This window comes from Onychostoma macrolepis, chromosome 06, assembly GCF_012432095.1.
Source record: "Onychostoma macrolepis isolate SWU-2019 chromosome 06, ASM1243209v1, whole genome shotgun sequence".
Taxonomy (NCBI): Eukaryota; Metazoa; Chordata; class Actinopteri; order Cypriniformes; family Cyprinidae; genus Onychostoma; species Onychostoma macrolepis.
This window is the reverse complement of record NC_081160.1, coordinates 26,812,109-26,832,266: the sequence shown is the minus strand read 5'-3', so window position 1 is coordinate 26,832,266 and position 20,158 is coordinate 26,812,109. Positions and strand designations below refer to the sequence as shown.

General features: G+C 36.4%; 1 protein-coding gene across 3 annotated transcripts in view; it reads left to right on the top strand.

The window, feature by feature from the left end:
• The first annotated feature begins 2,173 nt into the window (after window positions 1-2,173).
• The window catches only part of kcnb1 (potassium voltage-gated channel, Shab-related subfamily, member 1), a 33,253-nt gene continuing 15,268 nt past the window's right edge, over window positions 2,174-20,158 (top strand). Inside the window, exons 1-2 of one of the 3 annotated variants that reach the window (XM_058780017.1) lie at window positions 2,174-2,477; window positions 4,214-4,868. In XM_058780017.1, coding sequence (XP_058636000.1) covers window positions 4,293-4,868 — 576 coding nt within the window. In that variant the 5' untranslated portion in view covers window positions 2,174-2,477; window positions 4,214-4,292. Of the gene's footprint in view, window positions 2,478-3,144; window positions 3,171-4,210; window positions 4,869-20,158 lie in introns of those variants that run through there. The other 2 variants (XM_058780015.1, XM_058780016.1) reach the window with 2 other exon arrangements.

Sequence of the window (20,158 nt, the reverse complement as noted above, 5' to 3'; positions counted from 1 at the left end):
CAGTAATTCAACTCAAATTGTGAAACTCGGGTATTAAATAAATTCAATGCATACAGACTGAAGTAGTTTAAGCCTCAACAAAATCTCAACAAATTAGAATACTTCATAAGACCAATAAAAAAACATTTTTAGTGAATTGTTGGCCTTCTGGAAAGTATGTTCATTTACTGTATATGTACTCAATACTTGGTAGGGGCTCCTTTTGCTTTAATTACTGCCTCAATTCGGCGTGGCATGGAGGTGATCAGTTTGTGGTACTGCTGAGGTGGTATGGAAGCCCAGGTTTCTTTGACAGTGGCCTTCAGCTCATCTGCATTTTTTGGTCTCTTGTTTCTCATTTTCCTCTTGACAATACCCCATATATTCTCTATGGGGTTCAGGTCTAGTGAGTTTGCTGGCCAGTCAAGCACACCAACACCATGGTCATTTAACCAACTTTTGGTGCTTTTGGCAGTGTGGGCAGGTGCTAAATCCTGCTGGAAAATGAAATCAGCATCTTTAAAAAGCTGGTCAGCAGAAGGAAGCATGAAGTGCTCCAAAATTTCTTGGTAAACGGGTGCAGTGACTTTGGTTTTCAAAAAACACAATGGACCAACACCAGCAGATGACATTGCACTCCAAATCATCACAGACTGTGGAAACTTAACACTGGACTTCAAGCAACTTGGGCTATGAGCTTCTCCACCCTTCCTCCAGACTCTAGGACCTTGGTTTCCAAATGAAATACAATACTTGCTCTCATCTGAAAAGAGGACTTTGGACCACTGGGCAACAGTCCAGTTCTTCTTCTCCTTAGCCCAGGTAAGACGCCTCTGACGTTGTCTGTGGTTCAGGAGTGGCTTAACAAGAGGAATGTGACAACTGTAGCCAAATTCCTTGACACGTCTGTGTGTGGTGGCTCTTGATGCCTTGACCCCAGCCTCAGTCCATTCCTTGTGAAGTTCACCCAAATTCTTGAATCGATTTTGTTTGACAAACCGGTTCTCACGGTTGGTTGTGCATCTTTTCCTTCCACACTTTTTCCTTCCACTCAACTTACTGTTAACATGCTTGGATACAGCACTCTGTGAACAGCCAGCTTCTTTGGCAATGAATGTTTGTGGCTTACCCTCCTTGTGAAGGGTGTCAATGATTGTCTTCTGGACAACTGTCAGATCAGCAGTCTTCCCCATGATTGTGTAGCCTAGTGAACCAAACGGAGAGACCATTTTGAAGGCTCAGGAAACCTTTGCAGGTGTTTTGAGTTGATTAGCTGATTGGCATGTCACCATATTCTAATTTGTTGAGATAGTGAATTGGTGGGGTTTTGTTAAATGTGAGCCAAAATCATCACAATTAAAAGAACCAAAGACTTAAACTACTTCAGTCTGTGTGCATTGAATTTATTTAATACACGAGTTTCACAATTTGAGTTGAATTACTGAAATAAATGAACTTTTCCACAACATTCTAATTTATTGAGATGCACCTGTATATATACACACACACACACAATTTATTCTAAAAATATGTGTGTGTGTGTGTGTGTGTGTGTGTGTGTATACATATATATATATAATTTTTTAAAATTCATGTTTAATTAATTATTTTTTCATTTTTTATTAAATTGTTTTGCAGATTTAAAGTTTCTAATGAGAATCCCTAGAAGGGGTTACATTTATTCTGAGACACACACACACACACACACAAAAAGGCATGTGTGTGTTGTGTAAATGCATGTGGTAACAAATTATGCCCAGTCACTATTGCAGCTGTTTCTACACTACATGACTATAATTTAAAAGACAGAAAAGTCAGTCTCAACAGATCAGAAAGGTTTAAATTTACCCTTAAAATAATTAGGATAGATAATCTACTCTATTTGCTGAAATTCAAGGGCTCTGAAATGTGATGACTGGAGAGTGGAGACCAAAGAATGTGAGCATCTCAGTACAGCTGCTGTGCTTCATGGTAAAATAATCAAACTCATATATTCAAGGAGCTGCAGCTATGGCTGAACTGACTCAGAGGTTGCTTTGAGCACTGCTCCAGAAAGCGGATGCGTTTCCTAACGCATCTGAAATAAGGGGCTATTTTCCGTATTGCCCGCTCTTCAGGCGCCATTTTCACACAGGTTACTCGTAACGACACAGAAGGAGCTGCTCCAAGAGCCTCTTGGTGCTGGGTGGCAAGGGTTAAACGCCCCGTCTCTCTGCCATTGGGCGGTGAGACTACGGAGAGCCAGCCATCTGCAAGGAAAGCAGCTGTAGCCTTCACGCAAGAGACGTTAGACATCAGTGAACGAAAACAGTGTGGATTCACCCCAAGACTTGTTGATCTTTTTCCATAAACAAAAAGCGGAGCGCTATGTGTATGTCTGGAGAAGAAGAACGAGCTGCTGTCTACTGGCTTTATTTAAACGGTGACGTTCCTGCGTTTTCCCTTATTTAAATGCTTAATTTCACACCGCTGTCAGCAATGAGTCTTCACAAATTAAGGTGGGTGTGTTTTGTAGATTTATCAGTCTAACTAGTTTTTTTTACAAGAAAAAAGTTACCGTATGCTTAGGTATTATTGATCGTATTGGAAATTTATGCCGAAAACCTAATGGGAAAAGTGTGACATGGTGTGCAGATAAGCTATAAGCGTTTTCTAAATCATATTTAATTGCATTTACACGTGCCGTACAAATAACTACAGTTGCATTGAGGTTGTAATGTTGTTTTGTGGCGTCTGAAGATGCTTGTTTTTTTCCCCCCCCATGCATGATGCAGGATCAATACTGGTGGATGCCACTCCTACAGCGTTTAAATTATATTTAATGTCTTTATAATAGCATATTCATGGTTTGAATGGCCTGTATTATATTCTCCGCTTTGGTATTTAGCGTCACTTTTTCCTTCAAGTGTACAAGATGATCAATGGAAATCACATCATAAGCGCAGCTGCATTGATACATTGATGTCAGTGATGACCGCCAGACGCGATTAATGACATTTTATCCAAGAAAAGACGTGCGATGCTCATAAAAAAAAAAAAAAAAAACATTTTTAATTAGCCTGTCAGTGTGTAATATAGGTTAAACCAAAATGTCTATCATGTCATCATGTTTTCGTCCTGTTTTGCATGTTGTTGCTGCAGCTGTACAGTCGGGCTCCAGCCTACGTTACACTTAACTCTTTAGTTGCAAGGTATGGAAATTCAATATAACCTTTTAGTCTTTTACTGAATAGTTGGAGTCTTTTAATCTATACAACAACAATATTAGGAGTTCTCGAACGGTAGAGGTAGCCCACTGAATGTTGTTGATTAGGCAGCATGTTCCTTTTAGATCGCGTGCGTTCCAATATATTTGGATTCAAATGCTTTTGTTATCTTTTGGGAGTTTATAGAGACTGGCGGGCGTTTAAAAAATGCCCGTCAGTTCAGCACCACGCTAGTGGACAGCGACTTCTCCGGCTTAGTGATATGTAAGGAATTGAATTATTTGTGATTCTTCTAAACGATTCGGGTTCCTTAACGTTTCATTTAGTACTTCAGATTCATTTAGTAGCCTATTATATAAAAATATAATTGCATTTACTACACTTAACAGTCTGTTGTCAAATAGGCCTAACGTTAATGATATCATTTCATATGCCAACAGGACAAATATAACAAAATTATTTCAAATGTCAGTTCTTTTAAAAAGTGTGTTTTTTGTTTTTACTAAAATTAACCGGCTCAAACTACATTGGTTGAGCTACTGAATCACTGAAAAGAACAAGCTATTAAGAGTCATTCGTTTAGGATTCGAACTATTTTAAGTCGTGCTTTTTCATGATTCGCTGAAAAGAACCGGCTCATGAAAGTCATTAGTTCGGGAATCCGATTACACTTGTGGTTCTACATGTTTTTGATTCACTAAAAAGAACCGGCTCGTAAGAGTCATCCGTTCGGGAACCGAGCACCACTGGCCGCGCTGTAGATTCAATGTTTAGTACGGCGTGAAGTCAGCACGGGCCAATAGATGCATGCACGTTCAGAATTAAAGGTCATGCAAATCACTATTATTTCAACTGAACCGTTAAAAATATCAAATGCCTTTAAGTGATGACATACTTTTAATAAAATATGCTTCTGCTAGTATGGTTTAAGAATTTATTTGTTTTGCAGGGATAAAACTTAGCAGAGCACTTAACAAACATCATAAAACATGCAGCTCATTTCCTGTTTCTCCTTTCCTCTTCAGCAGCTCAAATAAAATGAAACAGCTCGGAGAACCACTGGTAACACCGCCAAATTCATAGGGTAGTCTGCACAAAAAAACCAAAATGGATAAACCCTCCGCAGGAATGAGTAAAGTTGGCTCTCGCTCGACAGCCTCTCTGCCCCCGGAGCCAGTGGATATAATCCGGAGTATGTCGTGCTACCGGCGTGTCAAACTCAACGTAGGGGGTCTGCCGCACGAGGTCCTGTGGAGAACCCTGGACCGACTGCCACGCACACGACTGGGCAAGTTACGAGACTGCAAAACCCACGAATCACTCATGGACATATGCGACGACTACAACCTAGAGGACAACGAGTACTTTTTTGACCGGCACCCTGGGGCATTCACGTCTATACTGAACTTCTACCGCACTGGGAAGTTGCACATGATGGAGGAAATGTGCGCCCTGTCCTTCAGCCAGGAGCTGGACTACTGGGGGGTGGATGAGATCTACCTGGAGTCATGTTGCCAGGCGCGGTACCATCAAAAGAAAGAGCAGATGAACGAGGAGCTCAAACGGGAAGCTGATACTCTGAAGGACCGGGAGGGCGAAGAATTCGATAATACGTGTTGTTCGGAGAAAAGGAAGAAACTGTGGGACCTACTAGAGAAACCAGGCTCGTCTGTAGCAGCCAAGGTATACATCACTACATGCACTGACAGCATAAATAGGCCGAGATTCAGACATAAACACGTTTACAGAAGACCAACTTCCACAATATTATGCATTAGTTCAGAGAGAAAAGGAGACTCCTTCTTAATTTATTATAAATTGCACAGCCCTGCATCTTGAAAAAAAGTCTGCTGATTTGCAAAAAGGCCTAATGTCACTTGATTTGATGAAGCAGAGTCAAAAAATATCAATAAAAAAACCTGTATATTTCACAAAAAGTTGTCAAACTTTTTTTTTTATGACTATAATAGTATTCAGAATGTATCATTTAAATGACAATCTGCAAATCTGTCAAATAATTTTCCAGAAACTAAAGTTTACAAAAAAAAAAAAATTATTATTATTATTTTTTTAAATCTTCAATTTTCTCTCACTATTTGGATGTAGTAAAATACCCACAGATGTAGCCAGAAACATGTGGGTCACAGTGACTGGCCGTAATTCTAACATTAAAATCAGAATTATGCATAAATGTCTTCAGAATCATTCATATGTGTGAAAATCGGCTGATAATTGAACAAACAGAAATAACCTGGCTCAGAGGAACATAGGAATCATGCCTTTCATTCATTCACTGATGGTGATATTGAGGGATAATACAAGACTTCTTCACCTTACAAAAATGCTACGAAATGCACGTATTTTGTGAGAAGGTGTGACGTGCTAAAACAAAAATCCTATATTTTTCAAATCAGCACCCCAAAATTAGTAATAAACAATTTCATACAGTGAATATGATGCAGGGCAATGTAATCACACATGTATCATACACAATAGCCATCCAGCAGCATTCAACATTGTGTGTGTCAAACATCTTCATCAGCCAAGGAAGAAAAAAACGCAACCACCACATAAGCATATATCAACACTCAATTAGTTTAAAAGGGCAATGTAGAAAGTGCAGTTCAAGCCTCTGGACTCTAACCAAATTGCGCCAGTCGTGTAATCAATCACAACAGAGTGGCACTCTTGTGCTTCTCACATAATTTAAAAAGTAGTATTTCCATGTAAACGTTCATCGATCACAGGTGCAGGTCTGACACTTATGTGTGTCTAAAATGGTTTCTGCTTGATATCTTTGGTCACAGATCAATAAGAGCAGCATCTTGGTTGAACAGTATTGTTAAGAGATGTAATGCCTATCTGTAAACTTCTGTTTTCCCTCTCCTGTGGCTGTCTGTTTTACTTGCTCTAATTCCATAATTGTGTACCTGTGCTGATATATAGTCACATGGGATTGGGAGGGACAGTTCGGTGTAAGACTGTCCTTCCTGTTACCAGGCAACAGAGAGATGACTCTATCACTTTAAAAGGAAGGAATTTAAGTCACTAAAGGACAAAGTTAGTGTTAGAGGGTGTTTGAGTGGCCGAAGTGAACCATTGTTTTGGGACACGTGCATATATATATATATATATATATACTTGTATTCAAATAAGAACCGAATGAAGAGTTAGGCTTCTTTTTGGCTTTTTCCACTTCCATTTCTCCCTCCCTCTATCTTGAGGCTCCTTCACTGCACCTCTGGCTAAATGTCAGGGAAATGTCACATTAATTATCCTCCATGAGACTTTGTGTCCCATTCTGTTTTCAGCCCCTCCTTTCCCCCCTATTCTCACTAGAATGGGCTCTGTCTACATCTGTCTCAAATCAGATTTCGCTGCATGGCTCTACCGCACAATAAGATTATGTCAAACCGCCGTCATATCATTGCAAATTACCACCCGGTCATATTTCATAGCTAGACTTCACCTTTTTTGCATTCACTAGTCCTGCATTACCATGCTATTTAGTGGATACTTGTAGTGTAGTAATTAATAGTGTTTAGAAGATAGAAGGTGGCATTTGCTTTAAGTTAAGGACCTTGTATTGAAGCCTCATGGTCAAAGGTGTGGCGCTTCAGTCGAGGCATGAATGCCGAGGTAGTAAATGTTGTTTTTAAATTAAACTGTACATGCAGTTTATCACGTAATAGGCTTTACCTTGATTCAGTGCTATTTATAATCCGTATTGACAAACTTCACTGTAAACCTAGGTTAAGTATCTATAATATATGCATTTTAAGCACCGGTCTTGAAATTTGAGTATATGCGTAGATAACATAAAATGTTCAAGAAAAAAAGAAAAAAGCATCCAAAAATGCTCTCAAATTATTTAATAATTACTAAAATAAATAATATTACACACTAAAAAAACTGGTAACATCTAAATTTACTGGTTTACAAAATATTTAACACCTCTGAACCACATATATATATATATATATATATATATAAGATAAAATGATACGATGGTATGATATGCTATGATGGCAGTCTGACATAATCTTATTCTGTACTAAGGCTGTGCGGTAAAATCTGACATATATTATATTTCCTTTAGAAAATCATAAGGATTTTAACCAAAATCTTAGAAGTTAACAGCATACAGTATATTGCTTTAAATATTGCACCTGGAGGAGACAGACAGACTGCTGGTATTAGAATACTTTCCAGATGTAAGGAATGACAAATCATCTAAGATTACTCCCAATTAAAGGTGGTGCTGTGAGTTCAGGCTATAAGCACGAACAGGTCAAGACGGAGTAATTAGCAAATGTTCTTTTCAAAGAATCTCATTTATGATTTAGCCCATCACGTATATTGAAGACCCACAGTTGTGACCCAGGCCTGTGCCTGAGGATGTGGACATTTCCTGATTCTCTGAGATGTCACAAAACACCAATCTTATTTACTATCTCCATTTGGTATAAAGGAAAGTAATCACTTACTGGATGTGGTTATTTACAGCCAATGTCCTTCCAGAAGCCCTTGCAGCACTGAGATAATGGTAGTTACCTTCTGGTTTGCAAAGCCTTCCGTGATGCTTGATAGTTGATATGAGACATTTTCACAGATCTAGATAAAATATGATTATGTCATGAGATTATTATTAAAAAATGAACACACCGTATGGCAAGTCAAAAACGGCTGAAGGTGACCCTGTTTATTGTGAGAAAGACAACCTTTTTCCTGTTCTAGTTAATGCTACTGCAATTTTATTACTATTATGTTCAAGGGACATTAATTCTTATGAGAGATACAGATAATAAGCCATCCATTCTATCAATGCAACATTTATGAGGATATCTGACTAGTGCCTGTAAAGGTGTCTAATGTCAGGATGGCTAACCCAAAAATAGAAAACTACGGAAAGACTCCGCTTTTGTGACCAAGGCTAAGGATCAATTCCTGTGCAGTTCAACCAGTTCAGATGATAAAATTGAAATTCATATCTCACTGTATGAATTGATAGGACTGGATTAGATGAAACGAATTTGAAACTGCAACTAATATTTCTAAAGCTCCACCCTGTCCATTAATCCTGTAGTCAAATAATGGCAAATGAGTAATTTGTGTAATTTATTACACTTCATTGTTAATGTGTAAGAGGTTTATTTAATAATAGATGCTGGTATCAAAATCATAACTATAGCAGGTACAATGTAACACGATTAGTACACTGCTGAATGTGATAAATGGTGAGAAGAACAACACATTGTAAATATTACACACAGTTTCAAATTCAGATTTAACCACAAATAAAGCATCATGTATGTATTGAAATACTATTTTGGGATCTATTTAGCTATTAAATTAAATATGATACTAGTTAGGGAACACTTTGTAAACAACAAGCAACACTTCTATAAAACAGTTCTATAAACAAGAATTTAAGTGTGTAACTTACATTTTAGTCACAATATTACCAGTAACTGTATCTGTATTTTCTGGTCCAACGAAAATAGTTCCAAACAAAGCCGAAGCACAACCGTTGCAAACCGATCGTTTTTGAAAGAATCGGTTGAATCAACGAGTCAATAGTTCACTCATAAAAACACTCATTTGTCGCCACCTACTGGCGCAATGACGTAAGTTCCGGAAAGAATAACCTGCTCACCTTCATTGTCTTTGTCAGCTCATTTCATTTTCATTTTCATTTACATTTAGCAGACGCTTTTATCCAAAGCGACTTACAGTGCATTCAGGGTATACATTTATCAGTATGTGTGTTCCCTGGGAATTGAACCCACAATCTTTTGCGCTGCTAACGCAATGCTCTACCACTGAGCCACAGGAACAAACCTTTGCAAACCTATATACATTTCTTGCTTCTGTGGAACATGAAAGAAGATATTTTGAATCCATATATGTTTGGAACAACGTAGGATGAGTAAATAATGGCAGAATTTATTTTTGGGTGGACTACCCCTTAATTATGTGTACATAATTTTAATATAATGACAAGATTGTACACAAATGTTTAGGTTTTACAGTATTTTGCAATGTACTTTTTGTGTTGGACAAATGTTGGAGAAAGTGGTGAAAGTTTTGGTCAGCTTCACTATATTTAGCTCTAGACTTTGATGGCGGCATTTTAAAACATTAATTTAGCTGCTTCGTCAGCCATTCTGATTCTGTTGTGTACTGAATTCCCTTTTTTTTTTTTCTTCACGACCCAATACTGACTCTTTGGCTCAGGAATAAAACTGAATTTTAAAAAATAAATAAACAATTCACAGCAGTTATGCTACTTTCTGATTTCTGAGGTATCAGGAACCCAGATCATATCCAAGTAGTTTTAGTTTCAGAGATGTTTTAGAATCTTTTTGTAATTCTTTCCTGGATTTTAGCAAGTCAATTCATCTTGGCAATATTCATCCAAGTGTCCTTTTTTAAACAATAGTTTACAAAAATACAAAATAAGAAATGGTTTTACTCTGTTTGGTCTTCTCAGTAATATTGTTGATAGGTTTGTATGTTTTATACTGTTTAAAACATTTTTTGGACCAGCATGGACTTCATTTCCCAGAATTTGCTGAAATTTTTTAAACTGAAATTCAGTAAATTCCTTTTCCTATCATTCCAATGCCAGAAAATGTGGCCAATTCAAAGAAATAAAGAATTTAAATGTATTTGTCACATCTGTAAATTAGCATCTCATTTTACATTAGAGTCTACGACATGTTGTACTTCAGTAAGCTCTGAGTAAGAGTTATGAACAACATGTGCATAATATGAAATCGTTTTGCAAAACAGCCTGTAATTATGCATTGTTATTGTTACCACAATTAATTATTTTGACATGTAACTTGAACACTCGTGTATTATTAGAGGGTGTCCTGCAGTTTTTGCTCAGCCCTCGGCAGCGGCTTCACGAAGCCCATCGTGGTACACGGGTCTTAACCTGTGGTTTGCTGCGGTTACGATAGCCTAATTACCTGTGACACGGAAGTTATGATGTGAACTTTTTCTTGTGAATCACACACTCATGAATCACAACAGTGTGATATGAATCATCTAATGCTTGGTGAGCTTTGTATCTAAATGCTAGAAGCCATGTGGCTTGTTATTGTGCAATCAGGCCTAATCGCTTTTCTGTCGCATCTCATTCACCTTATTTATGAAAGTGGGTCAGTAAAGTGTCCTTCGTTGTTGAACTGGACACTTTTGGGGAAGATATAATGTAGTGTGATCTCCTAAAGAATAACACATTAAACTGGTGCCAATTCAATTTATGCATTGCCGAGCATTGAGAGTAAAAATGTGGTGTTTTCTTTTTTAAGCAGATGACATTCTTTGAAGCTTGGGCCCCATCTTATTAATAACAGCCCATATTTCTGCATATATAATTAATCATTCTTTAATTAAACCTCATTAGGAGGTGATTTGTAGCATTTAGTAGGCTAGGCAGTCTTGGAATCTAATGAATAGAGAAGTGTAATTATTTTTTTCAGAGCCATCAATGCAAGTTGTTGAAATGAGATGTGACTGCAGAGCTCTAGAGAAATTTACCATCATCCACCAAGAGCTTATCTGTGCAAAATAGTTATGAATCAGAAGGCCGCTTTCAAGCTCGGCTATGTCTCGCTCTTTTCACTCATGCACACAGCTAGCAAAAACATGCCGCAAGTCAGAAATACAAGAGTCTCATGTCAGTGTCTCAGCATGAACAGAAGCGACTTTTCTGGAGCAGCGTGTCTGGTTTTGACATTAAAGAACAGGTTTGTGCTACAGTTAAAGAAAGATTTTTCTTTTCTTTTTGCCATCATATACTCACTCTAATGTCTTTCAAAACCTGTTTGAGGTTATTTTTATCTGTGAAATTAAAAAGAGAAATTCTGAAAAATGTGATTGTCTGTCCTTTCCATGCAATTAAATATTGAGGGAGATGGACTGCACAAGTCTTTGGAAGCCATGCAATAACTTAAAAAATAAATAAAATAAAAACAGACAGAAATTTACTTGCCATGAAAGTTCATGACCAAAAGAGTGATGTCTGCCTTGCAGAAAAAAAGTTTCAAAGAATCAGTTGATCTGGTTATCAAAATGAATCAGAATCATGAATCAGAGTCATTGACCTTTGAAAAGGAAGATTATCAGCGAATACTGATGTTTTATTCATTGTTATTGCATGGGAAAGAAAAAAGTGTTTAGAATTTCTCCACAGAAGAAAAAAGGCATACAGGTTTGTAAATTTAGATTTTTAAATGAAATATTCCTTAACTAAAGGCACTGGCATTAAGCCTGGCAGTTTGACCTATGCATTGCAGAACTGTGAATTCTGCTTCTTTACAATCATAGTGTGTTTGTTACCCTTTTTAGGCATGACTTTAGATAGCACAATCAAAGCTTTCTAGTTACTTACCTATACACTGTGGGCACTTTGAACCATATGCAAAAGTAGCAAAATAGCTATTTAAAAACGATGCATTTTCCATAAATTGTTTAACTCTCGAAAGGTCTACATACAGTAAGTGTTAATCCATCCCTAATCACAGCATTCCCATTCACCTACACAATTGGCAGCAGAGCCTCTGTTGCCATGGCAAACTCCATCGGTTTCCAGGGCAATGGCTTGTGTCTCTGTGCTGAAGTAAGAGTATGTAGTGTGCAGTGAGTACATAATGAAGCTTACATTGATTTCCTTATTGAAACTTGCAAGTTTGACCAGCATGCTTAGCAGACTCAGAAATACCATATTGTATATGAAATACCACCGTCACGTGTTCCTTTCTTACTCTAGTGTTTACTTCACGTGTTCTTACTCTAGTGTTTGCTTGTTATCCTAGGAGCTAATGGAATTTTGGGAAAATATAAGTGTGTAATTTTCATGGTAGATTATTCATGATTCATTTCCCCTTGCAGTCTTCATCCTTTGGTACTGCAATGAATCATAGTAATGCACCTGTTCCCATCTCCTAACGATACATTATACATATAGGCACTGACCCCTTCTACATAGTCACTACCCTTGTAAGCGCTTACATCTGAAAGATGACTTAGATCAATACAATGTCTATTAATTCTTCCGCAGTTTATCCTACATCCGACCTACACCCTACAGCACGCACTCATTCAGATTTCTGAATTTCATATACTGGGTTATAGTAATTTTGAAATTCAAAGAGTTTCAAACTGAATAGATAACAGAGTACATTCTGGCTTTATCCTTTATTTATTTTTGTAAAAAAAATAATAAAATAAATATATATATGCGCTGAATGGAATACAAGCACACACACATAATTATATGTAATTTATAGGATTATTATAGAAATTATAGTTAATTAAGAAATCTTATAAATCTTATAAATATAGCAATAAATATGCCATTACTATTACCTTTCTCTGTAACTTATCGATCGCTATACATGTGATCACTACAATACAAAAAAAAAAGGAAAGAAAGAATGAAAGAACTACGGAGTCTTCACAACATACACATGTACAGGGTATTGATCCTGTTCTATATAGCATTGTTAAACCAACACGTAACAAATTAAGAAAGACCGAGTCGGCAGAGGTTCATGTTCACAATCGGCCCTTGTCACCCTGTACTGAGTGTCCCTAGAGGCAATATGTCAATACTATACTGTCTCAGTACTGCGCTATCTCTGTCGACTGGGCTGGGCTCACAGTTTCTTTTTTAGCATCTGCAGTGCTCAAGGACAACACAACCTGGTGAGACCTGGTGTTTCCAATACTGCTGGCTTTTTTCCTCTCACTGAAACTCACTGAGTAGCAAGTTGAGTTAGTACCAAATGTGAACATATGGACTACTGTGTCAGTCATTTGTTTGTTAGTTCGCATGATGCATCAGCTAACATTTAACACTCTAACTTTACACATATCTTTTTCACAGCATCACTACTGCGCTTCCCAGTGCATGTATTAAACTGCTGACAGCTGAATCGTTGCAAACAAACACATGGCACTCTCAAATTTAAAAAAAAAAAAGGTTCTACAAGAGATTTTGCTTGGCTGACTTCATCCACACTCCCTAAAACCCTTCCTCCAGAGACATGTCAGCTGATGCAAGCAACCCCAAAAAGCTCAAATTGACAGGCAGAGGGGGTTTTTGTATTTTTGGCTAAAAAAAAAAAACACAGGCCTCCACCCTGACTATGTATTGCTGTTTACAGAGTCACAAAGACAGGTCTGATTTCTCAAAACACCCATTCGAGTGATAACTGTCAGGTAGAAGAGACAATTTATGCGTGGTATCCTAAATAAAACGCCTACAGCATACGCCTTTAATTGCCTTACAAGAACTATCTGCCACCTCCAGAAATGTGAGCACTTGCATAATGCATTATGGTTCTTTCATAATGTGTAAATCACCTATGAAAATAAACAGAACCAGCAAATCCGATACAGATGCACAGCTTTTAATTAACATGATTTGATGAGTAATTTTTTGTGCCCTCAAAAAAAAAAACTATATTACTGTCAAGAGCAATAAGTAATAGCAGACCTACAATGAAATTAAAAGGCTTTCTCCTGCAGGGTTAAATGTTGTTTTCTTGCCATCTTTCTTAACCTTTTCAGAAGACATTAGATGCAAGGTTTATGTGATGGTGATGCATTAAGTACAGCTCTGAGTCCCTTTACTGGCCTTCATTATCCTACCCAAAGGTATTACTATGGTATTGGTTTAGCCTGGTCAATATATAGTGTATATATTTGCATATTTAGCAGCAGAACAGTAGTACGGAATATTGAGCATGTTCTTAGTGTAAAATAATAATTCTATTATTACATTTTTAATTTTATACATTCATGTAATATATTTATAAATTATATAGATGTATATTTTAAATATTTAAAAATTAATATATATGAATATATGATAAAACTGTACTTCTAAAATTTTTGATTATTTTACATAAATTATTGTATATTTTCATAATACTATTTACATCCTCAGTATAATTTTCTAATATACAATTATAAATATATTATTTTCGTAAAAAGTGAAAATATATTTGCAATAAACATATTCCTCCACTGACAATGTATTCTTTTATTGCCTTTTCTGCAAATTATACATGTAATGCTACCTTACACAGCTCACAAAGCTATATAGAAGAGCTCAATGCTCTTTATTTAATGTGAGCTGGGTATATTAGCAGACACATCTTGTATGCAAGCGATTATGAAATGACAAGAAAGTTCCGGCATACAAGAGAAGGCTAATCTAGGGAGAGATAATCAAAGATGCTTTCAGTCAGCGTATCACGGAGGAACATGGTGTCTTATTCTATTGAAGTCTTTCCCAGGCCATTAATACTCCATCGAGACATGAGCTTGACTGAAACAGGAACAGACTGCGAGTGTGTGATAAACAGAGGAAGGTGTACGTTTGTGGGGGGTAATTTGCTCTTGAAAGAATCCAAAGAGAAAATGAGTTTGTATTGAAATATGTGTCTTTTGATTGAAGAATTTGGTATCTTAGCTATTCTGAGCACATATACATTACGGAGATCAATTATATACTTAAAAAGTCTCCATTTAGTCTCATAACTGGAGAAACAAATGAGCTATAGGAGTGTCAATTTACCATGCAATTAATTATTTAAAATAATAATAATGCAATATAAAAATATACACATTTAATCACTCCCCAAACTTTATGGATATGGAAATAAACAATTTTCTGATTCTTAAGTCCTTTTTTGTAAAGTATATTTAGCGCTTTACTCATCTGACACAATAATGTATGATTCATTGATTTTCCTAATTGGAATATCTTATGAACTCTTTATTGTCTGCGGTTTAAGAAAATCCATCAATTTCTTTCCCTCTTGCACAGAAATACCATTCGAATGAGCAGCGGGCTAATAAATCAGAGGAATGGCAAATAAAGGGAGTGGGGTTCAACATTTTTCCATGTTGTCATTTTATTCTGTGCCTGCCACTTGGCTTGTCATGTTTATAGCGTCAGGTAGCTCTCACTGTGCTACGTTATAGCCAGTGCAATCAATAGAAACGACCGTAAAACACACTACACAAGGCCTACTGAAGCACGGAGGGCATCTTTAGTGCAGACCCTTGTCTGGGTGTCACAGATTGGATTGCGGCTGAAATGGATTTGACAGGGAAGCAAAGGCCAGGGGTACAAAATAAATGGCACTCGAGGATGGGAAAGGTTTATCAAAACCAGTATGTGATTCTAAGGCAGATGCAAGAGCGAGCAAGAGAGAATGACCCTCTAAGTCTTTCAACTAGAACCAGACTCGCTTATGAAAGAAGGTCTTCATACTTTACAACTTCTGGACATTGTACATGCCTTTCTCAAGAATGAGTGCCACTTGTGCCACAGTTAAAAATTTTACAGTCAGTAAGACTTTTTTTAATTGATACTCTTATTCAAAAAGGACGCATTACATTAATCAAAAGTGACAGTAAATACTTTTACATGGTTACAAAAAATAAAAGCTGTACTTTACAGAATTTTTTATTTAGCAAATTATCTCAAATTATGTAAAAAAATGTATCATAGTGTCCACAAAAATATTAAGCAGCAAATCTGTTTCAATAATAATAATAATAATACTTAAGTACCAAATCAGCCTGAAGATTGTAGTAGTAACTGCTGAATATTCCTGCCATCACAGGAATATATTGCTATTATTAGTAATAATTATTTTAAAATATCATAAAATAGAAAATCTCTTTTAAATGGTCATATTTCAGAATATTACTATGTTCCCTTTATTTAAAAATAAATAAATGCATTTATAAAAACATAAAAAATATCTTACTGACTCAAATCTTTGGAATAGAAATGCATATGATTAGAAAATATTACTACTGAACTTTCTTTAAAAAAAAAAAAACAATAATAAATAATTCAGAGAGTATTACATAATCCATTACCTTTTAAAGAATGAATGAGGAACACAACATAAAAATAAATAAATAAAAAGACAAAGACAATTTCTGAATTCTAACATGTAAACTAAACTGACAGTGAATGCATGTTTCATGCAATTGCAATACAGGCAATTTATTTTTGTACATATTCTTTAAAAAGCACTGGCTGATAGATATTATATTGATTTACATTTTATTGCACTAAATACTAATGCTATACAATAATGTGATTACAATCAGTATCCTGTAAATTATATACTAAGTCAGAAAATGTCAGCGTTTCCTGTAAATGAGCCTTGGCTATGCTTGTGTAACCACTAATGTAGGTTCCATGTTGAAAATAATTGAGACTAATCTCGGAGATACATTAAAAAATAATGTGAATGCTGCGGTACGCCTCTCTTAATTACCTTTTCCCTTGACCTAAGTGTAATCCCGAACACTATCTCTTTGTTGCAGGGTGTCGCTGCCTTTAAACTTTAAACATTCAGGTCAAGAGTCAAATTACATGATTTGTTGTGCTGCTAGCTGACTTTTGTGTGGGTACGTGCCAACTGCACATATTGTCAAGGGTTTAGTCTTTTTAAATTAGGATGCGTTGCTGCTCTCGACGCCTGAACTTTTCATCTTAGCTTGTTGCGTTTTTGTTTTCGTACATGACTTTGCCACTGTCTGCTTTTCCACTGACACACGCACACACACACACATGCATTCTTTTCTCTCTACCATCCCTGCAATGCTAAAAAGCGTGTCGTCATTGTCACCATAGCAACTGTGTCTTGTGCGACGCTTGAACGCACAGCTGTCTCTGCCAGGATAAGCAGTGGTGTGTGTATGTGTGCTTGTGTTTACTTTGTGTACTGGTGGGGTTTTTGGGGGCTGATTCTTTGTGTCAGCGTCTTATGTGAAATTTATGAACTAGTTTGTGTGGTCGGGTGTGTCTCAGAGTGACAATCAAAAGTGTCACTGATGTGTAAATGTATATTTGTGACAGATATGTGTCTGATTTCTCATCATTTGATGTTCTTGAATTTCATGCAAATAAGAGATGAGATATAATGAGCAAAATTATTAGGTCAGGGACCTAACTGTTAAAGGGAAAATCTTAATTCTGTCATCATTTACTCCCCTTCCAAAACTTTCTGTAGAACACAAAAGAATATATTCTGAATCATGTTGTCAGCCAGACCAATGTCTGATACTTACAATAATGCAGCTTACTGAGGAGAGGTATGCTATTACTTTTCAAAGCAATCTATGATTTCTGCGATGTGGAAAACATGGATAGAATCACAGAATCCAGCCATAAAAATGGAGTTTACTGTATAAAATGGAATGTCACGGAATTTGCCAAATTTTGGATGAATAATTCAAAAGTAGGTCAGTACACTTAAATCGAAATGCGACTAGTGTCTGTGAATATTAAGCTATGAAATACTATTTACGAATCCTGAATGTTCTGCGTGTCTCTGTGTGAATGAATGGCGCAGACATGTGGTTGGTTTCGTGTACTACACACATAATGAAGCACATGTGACGCTTGCAATGTTTTCTGCCTCTGTTTCTCCTCTTTCTGCCGCCTCAATATATGAGAACACAAACATAATTTTTAAAACTGCTCTGAGAGTCACTTCATTAGCATTTTACCGTTTCTTTTGGGAAAAACTGTCATCATATCATATATAAACAGAGAAACTTAAAGGTCTTCAAAACAATCCGTCAAAATAAAAGTTTGGTTTAACTTGAAGAAACTGTGACAGAAATATATGTAATGATAGTACTATAATAAAATAGGGATATTTACCAGAACAATTATTTACCAGAATTTAATTACCAAAAAAAAAAAAAATGTAAATACACAAAAGTATTTCTGAAAATAAATAAATTATTATTTTTTTTTTTAAACAAAATCTATTATTTAGAGATGCTTTTGACTATTAAAGTTTAATGAAACCATTAAAAGGGAATCCAGAAAATGAATGGAAAACACAAGAATTTGGTCAAAATAAAACTAAATCTGAGAAAAAAAGAAAACGTATTTCATAGGGCCTTCAAAAAATTATTTTTTGTTCAACTTTTGCTGTTAAATTGTGTAAGTTTCATGATTTCAGTTAATTAGACATGCCATTTAACTATTAAAACAGAGTCTTAAAATGGAAAAAATTTTAAATTAAATGCAGAAAAATTTAAATTGAATTTGGAAAAAAAATTAAATGAAATTTGGGAAAAAATAAAACAGATTTCATAGGGCCCTACAATCAGACTTACAATTTTGATCTTGTGCATGTTAAAATAGACAAAAATATCTTATAGCCTCCCACTGAAAAAGAAACCAATGTCAAATGTAGTGATCTGAACATCATAGAGACGTGTGAGTAAACAGCCACCATGCAACCACCAGAGCATTCTAGAAACTGCATAGCAACACATTAAAAACCACTCAGAACACCTTCATCGGAAATGACCGGAAATATCCTGCCATCGTGGAAATGACACCAGAAAATACTGAAATCTTGTTGCTTTTTCTAATTGTCTACAATGCAACAATTAAAGCATAAAAATTGGAGCATGAAATATTGCCACATGATGTCCGCTGGATCGTCCTCTAAGGTGTGTGTGTATGTGTGTGTGTGTGTGTGTGTATTCTAAGAGAGCACTCCTGTAGGATCCCAAAGCTGCCCGACTGGAGCTATTAATAACTATGTCAGGGGCTGGGCAGGTTTATATATAGACTCGGCGACTGGATTTTCCCTCTCATTGCAGACAAATGAATAATGAAAGAAAAAAATAGGGCTCTGCCAAGGACCAGTCACTCAGGTCATCTAGCTCTGTGTATGTATGTGTGTGTGTACACGAGGACACAGCTGTTGCCTATGTATCTCAAGGGCTTCACAGATACAGGCGAACCTTGTCTTCCAGCTGAGGTCAGAGCTGTTCCAAGAGACAAAAACAGAAGACGAGGACAATTCTTCAAGGGCAGTACTTAAAACCGAACAGGTTTTTGAAATGACTCGTTTTGCATTGCTATACATGAGAATGTGTGCATGCGTTTGAGTGCTTTGTCAAGCCATCATTTGGTGGAAAATGTAGAAGACATGGTCTCTTCTGGTAACCATGGTGATAGTGTCACTTTCAGAGGAACGTGAAGGCGTGTTCAGCAACACTATCAGAAGCTCATCTCTCCCCGCTTCCCTTACGTTAACCCACAACAACGGCAAGTCTGGGTCTGTCTGGATTCTCACTTTGTTGCATTTTTTAAATGATCGCTCACATTCACATAAATGATAATGAAGGAATGTAGCTAACTAGAAGCAAAGCCATGATGCTAGGTCGTTGTAGGTGGTTGCAAAAGCATTGCTATCAAGTAGCTAGGGTGTCTCCGAGTGGTTACTCATTATGATTCTGGGACTGTATTACAGAAATATCCTAACTTAGAATCCTATCCTATCTACTTAGTGGCCAAGGTAATTTCGCTTAGGAAGTAGAGCACACTAGTCAGGTTCCAGAAGTAAAAAACAGCCAAGTTGATTTTTAGTGATAACTTTTAAAAACAGACACGTTGTTAATCAATGGTCTATACTTTTGTTGAAGCCCTCTGTTCGCATTAAACTTATTTTTAAGCTAATCGTTTTTAACTAAAAGTGGAATTCGAGGTAATGAACAACATTACATACTATTTTTTTTACAGAAAATTCCACCAATCAGAGAGTTTGCAGCAGCCATTTCATGCCAAAAGTGCTTGCAGAGAACATCCTCTCAAGAAGCTCTGTGAATGATGCATTCATGTCGGTATCCCTACTCTCAAATATTTGAATAAATACATGTTTTGCAATAGACTTACATATATTGCTTCAATATAATTATATATAGTTTATATATAATGGACAATATATATTATATTTCACAATTTTTTATATAATTCTCATTCCCATTGCTTAAAGGATTAGTTCACTTCTAGAATAAAAATTACCTGATAATTTACGCACTCCTATGTCATCCAAGATGTTCATGTCTTTCTTTCTTTCAGTAAAAAAGAAATTAAGGTTTTTTAGGTAAGG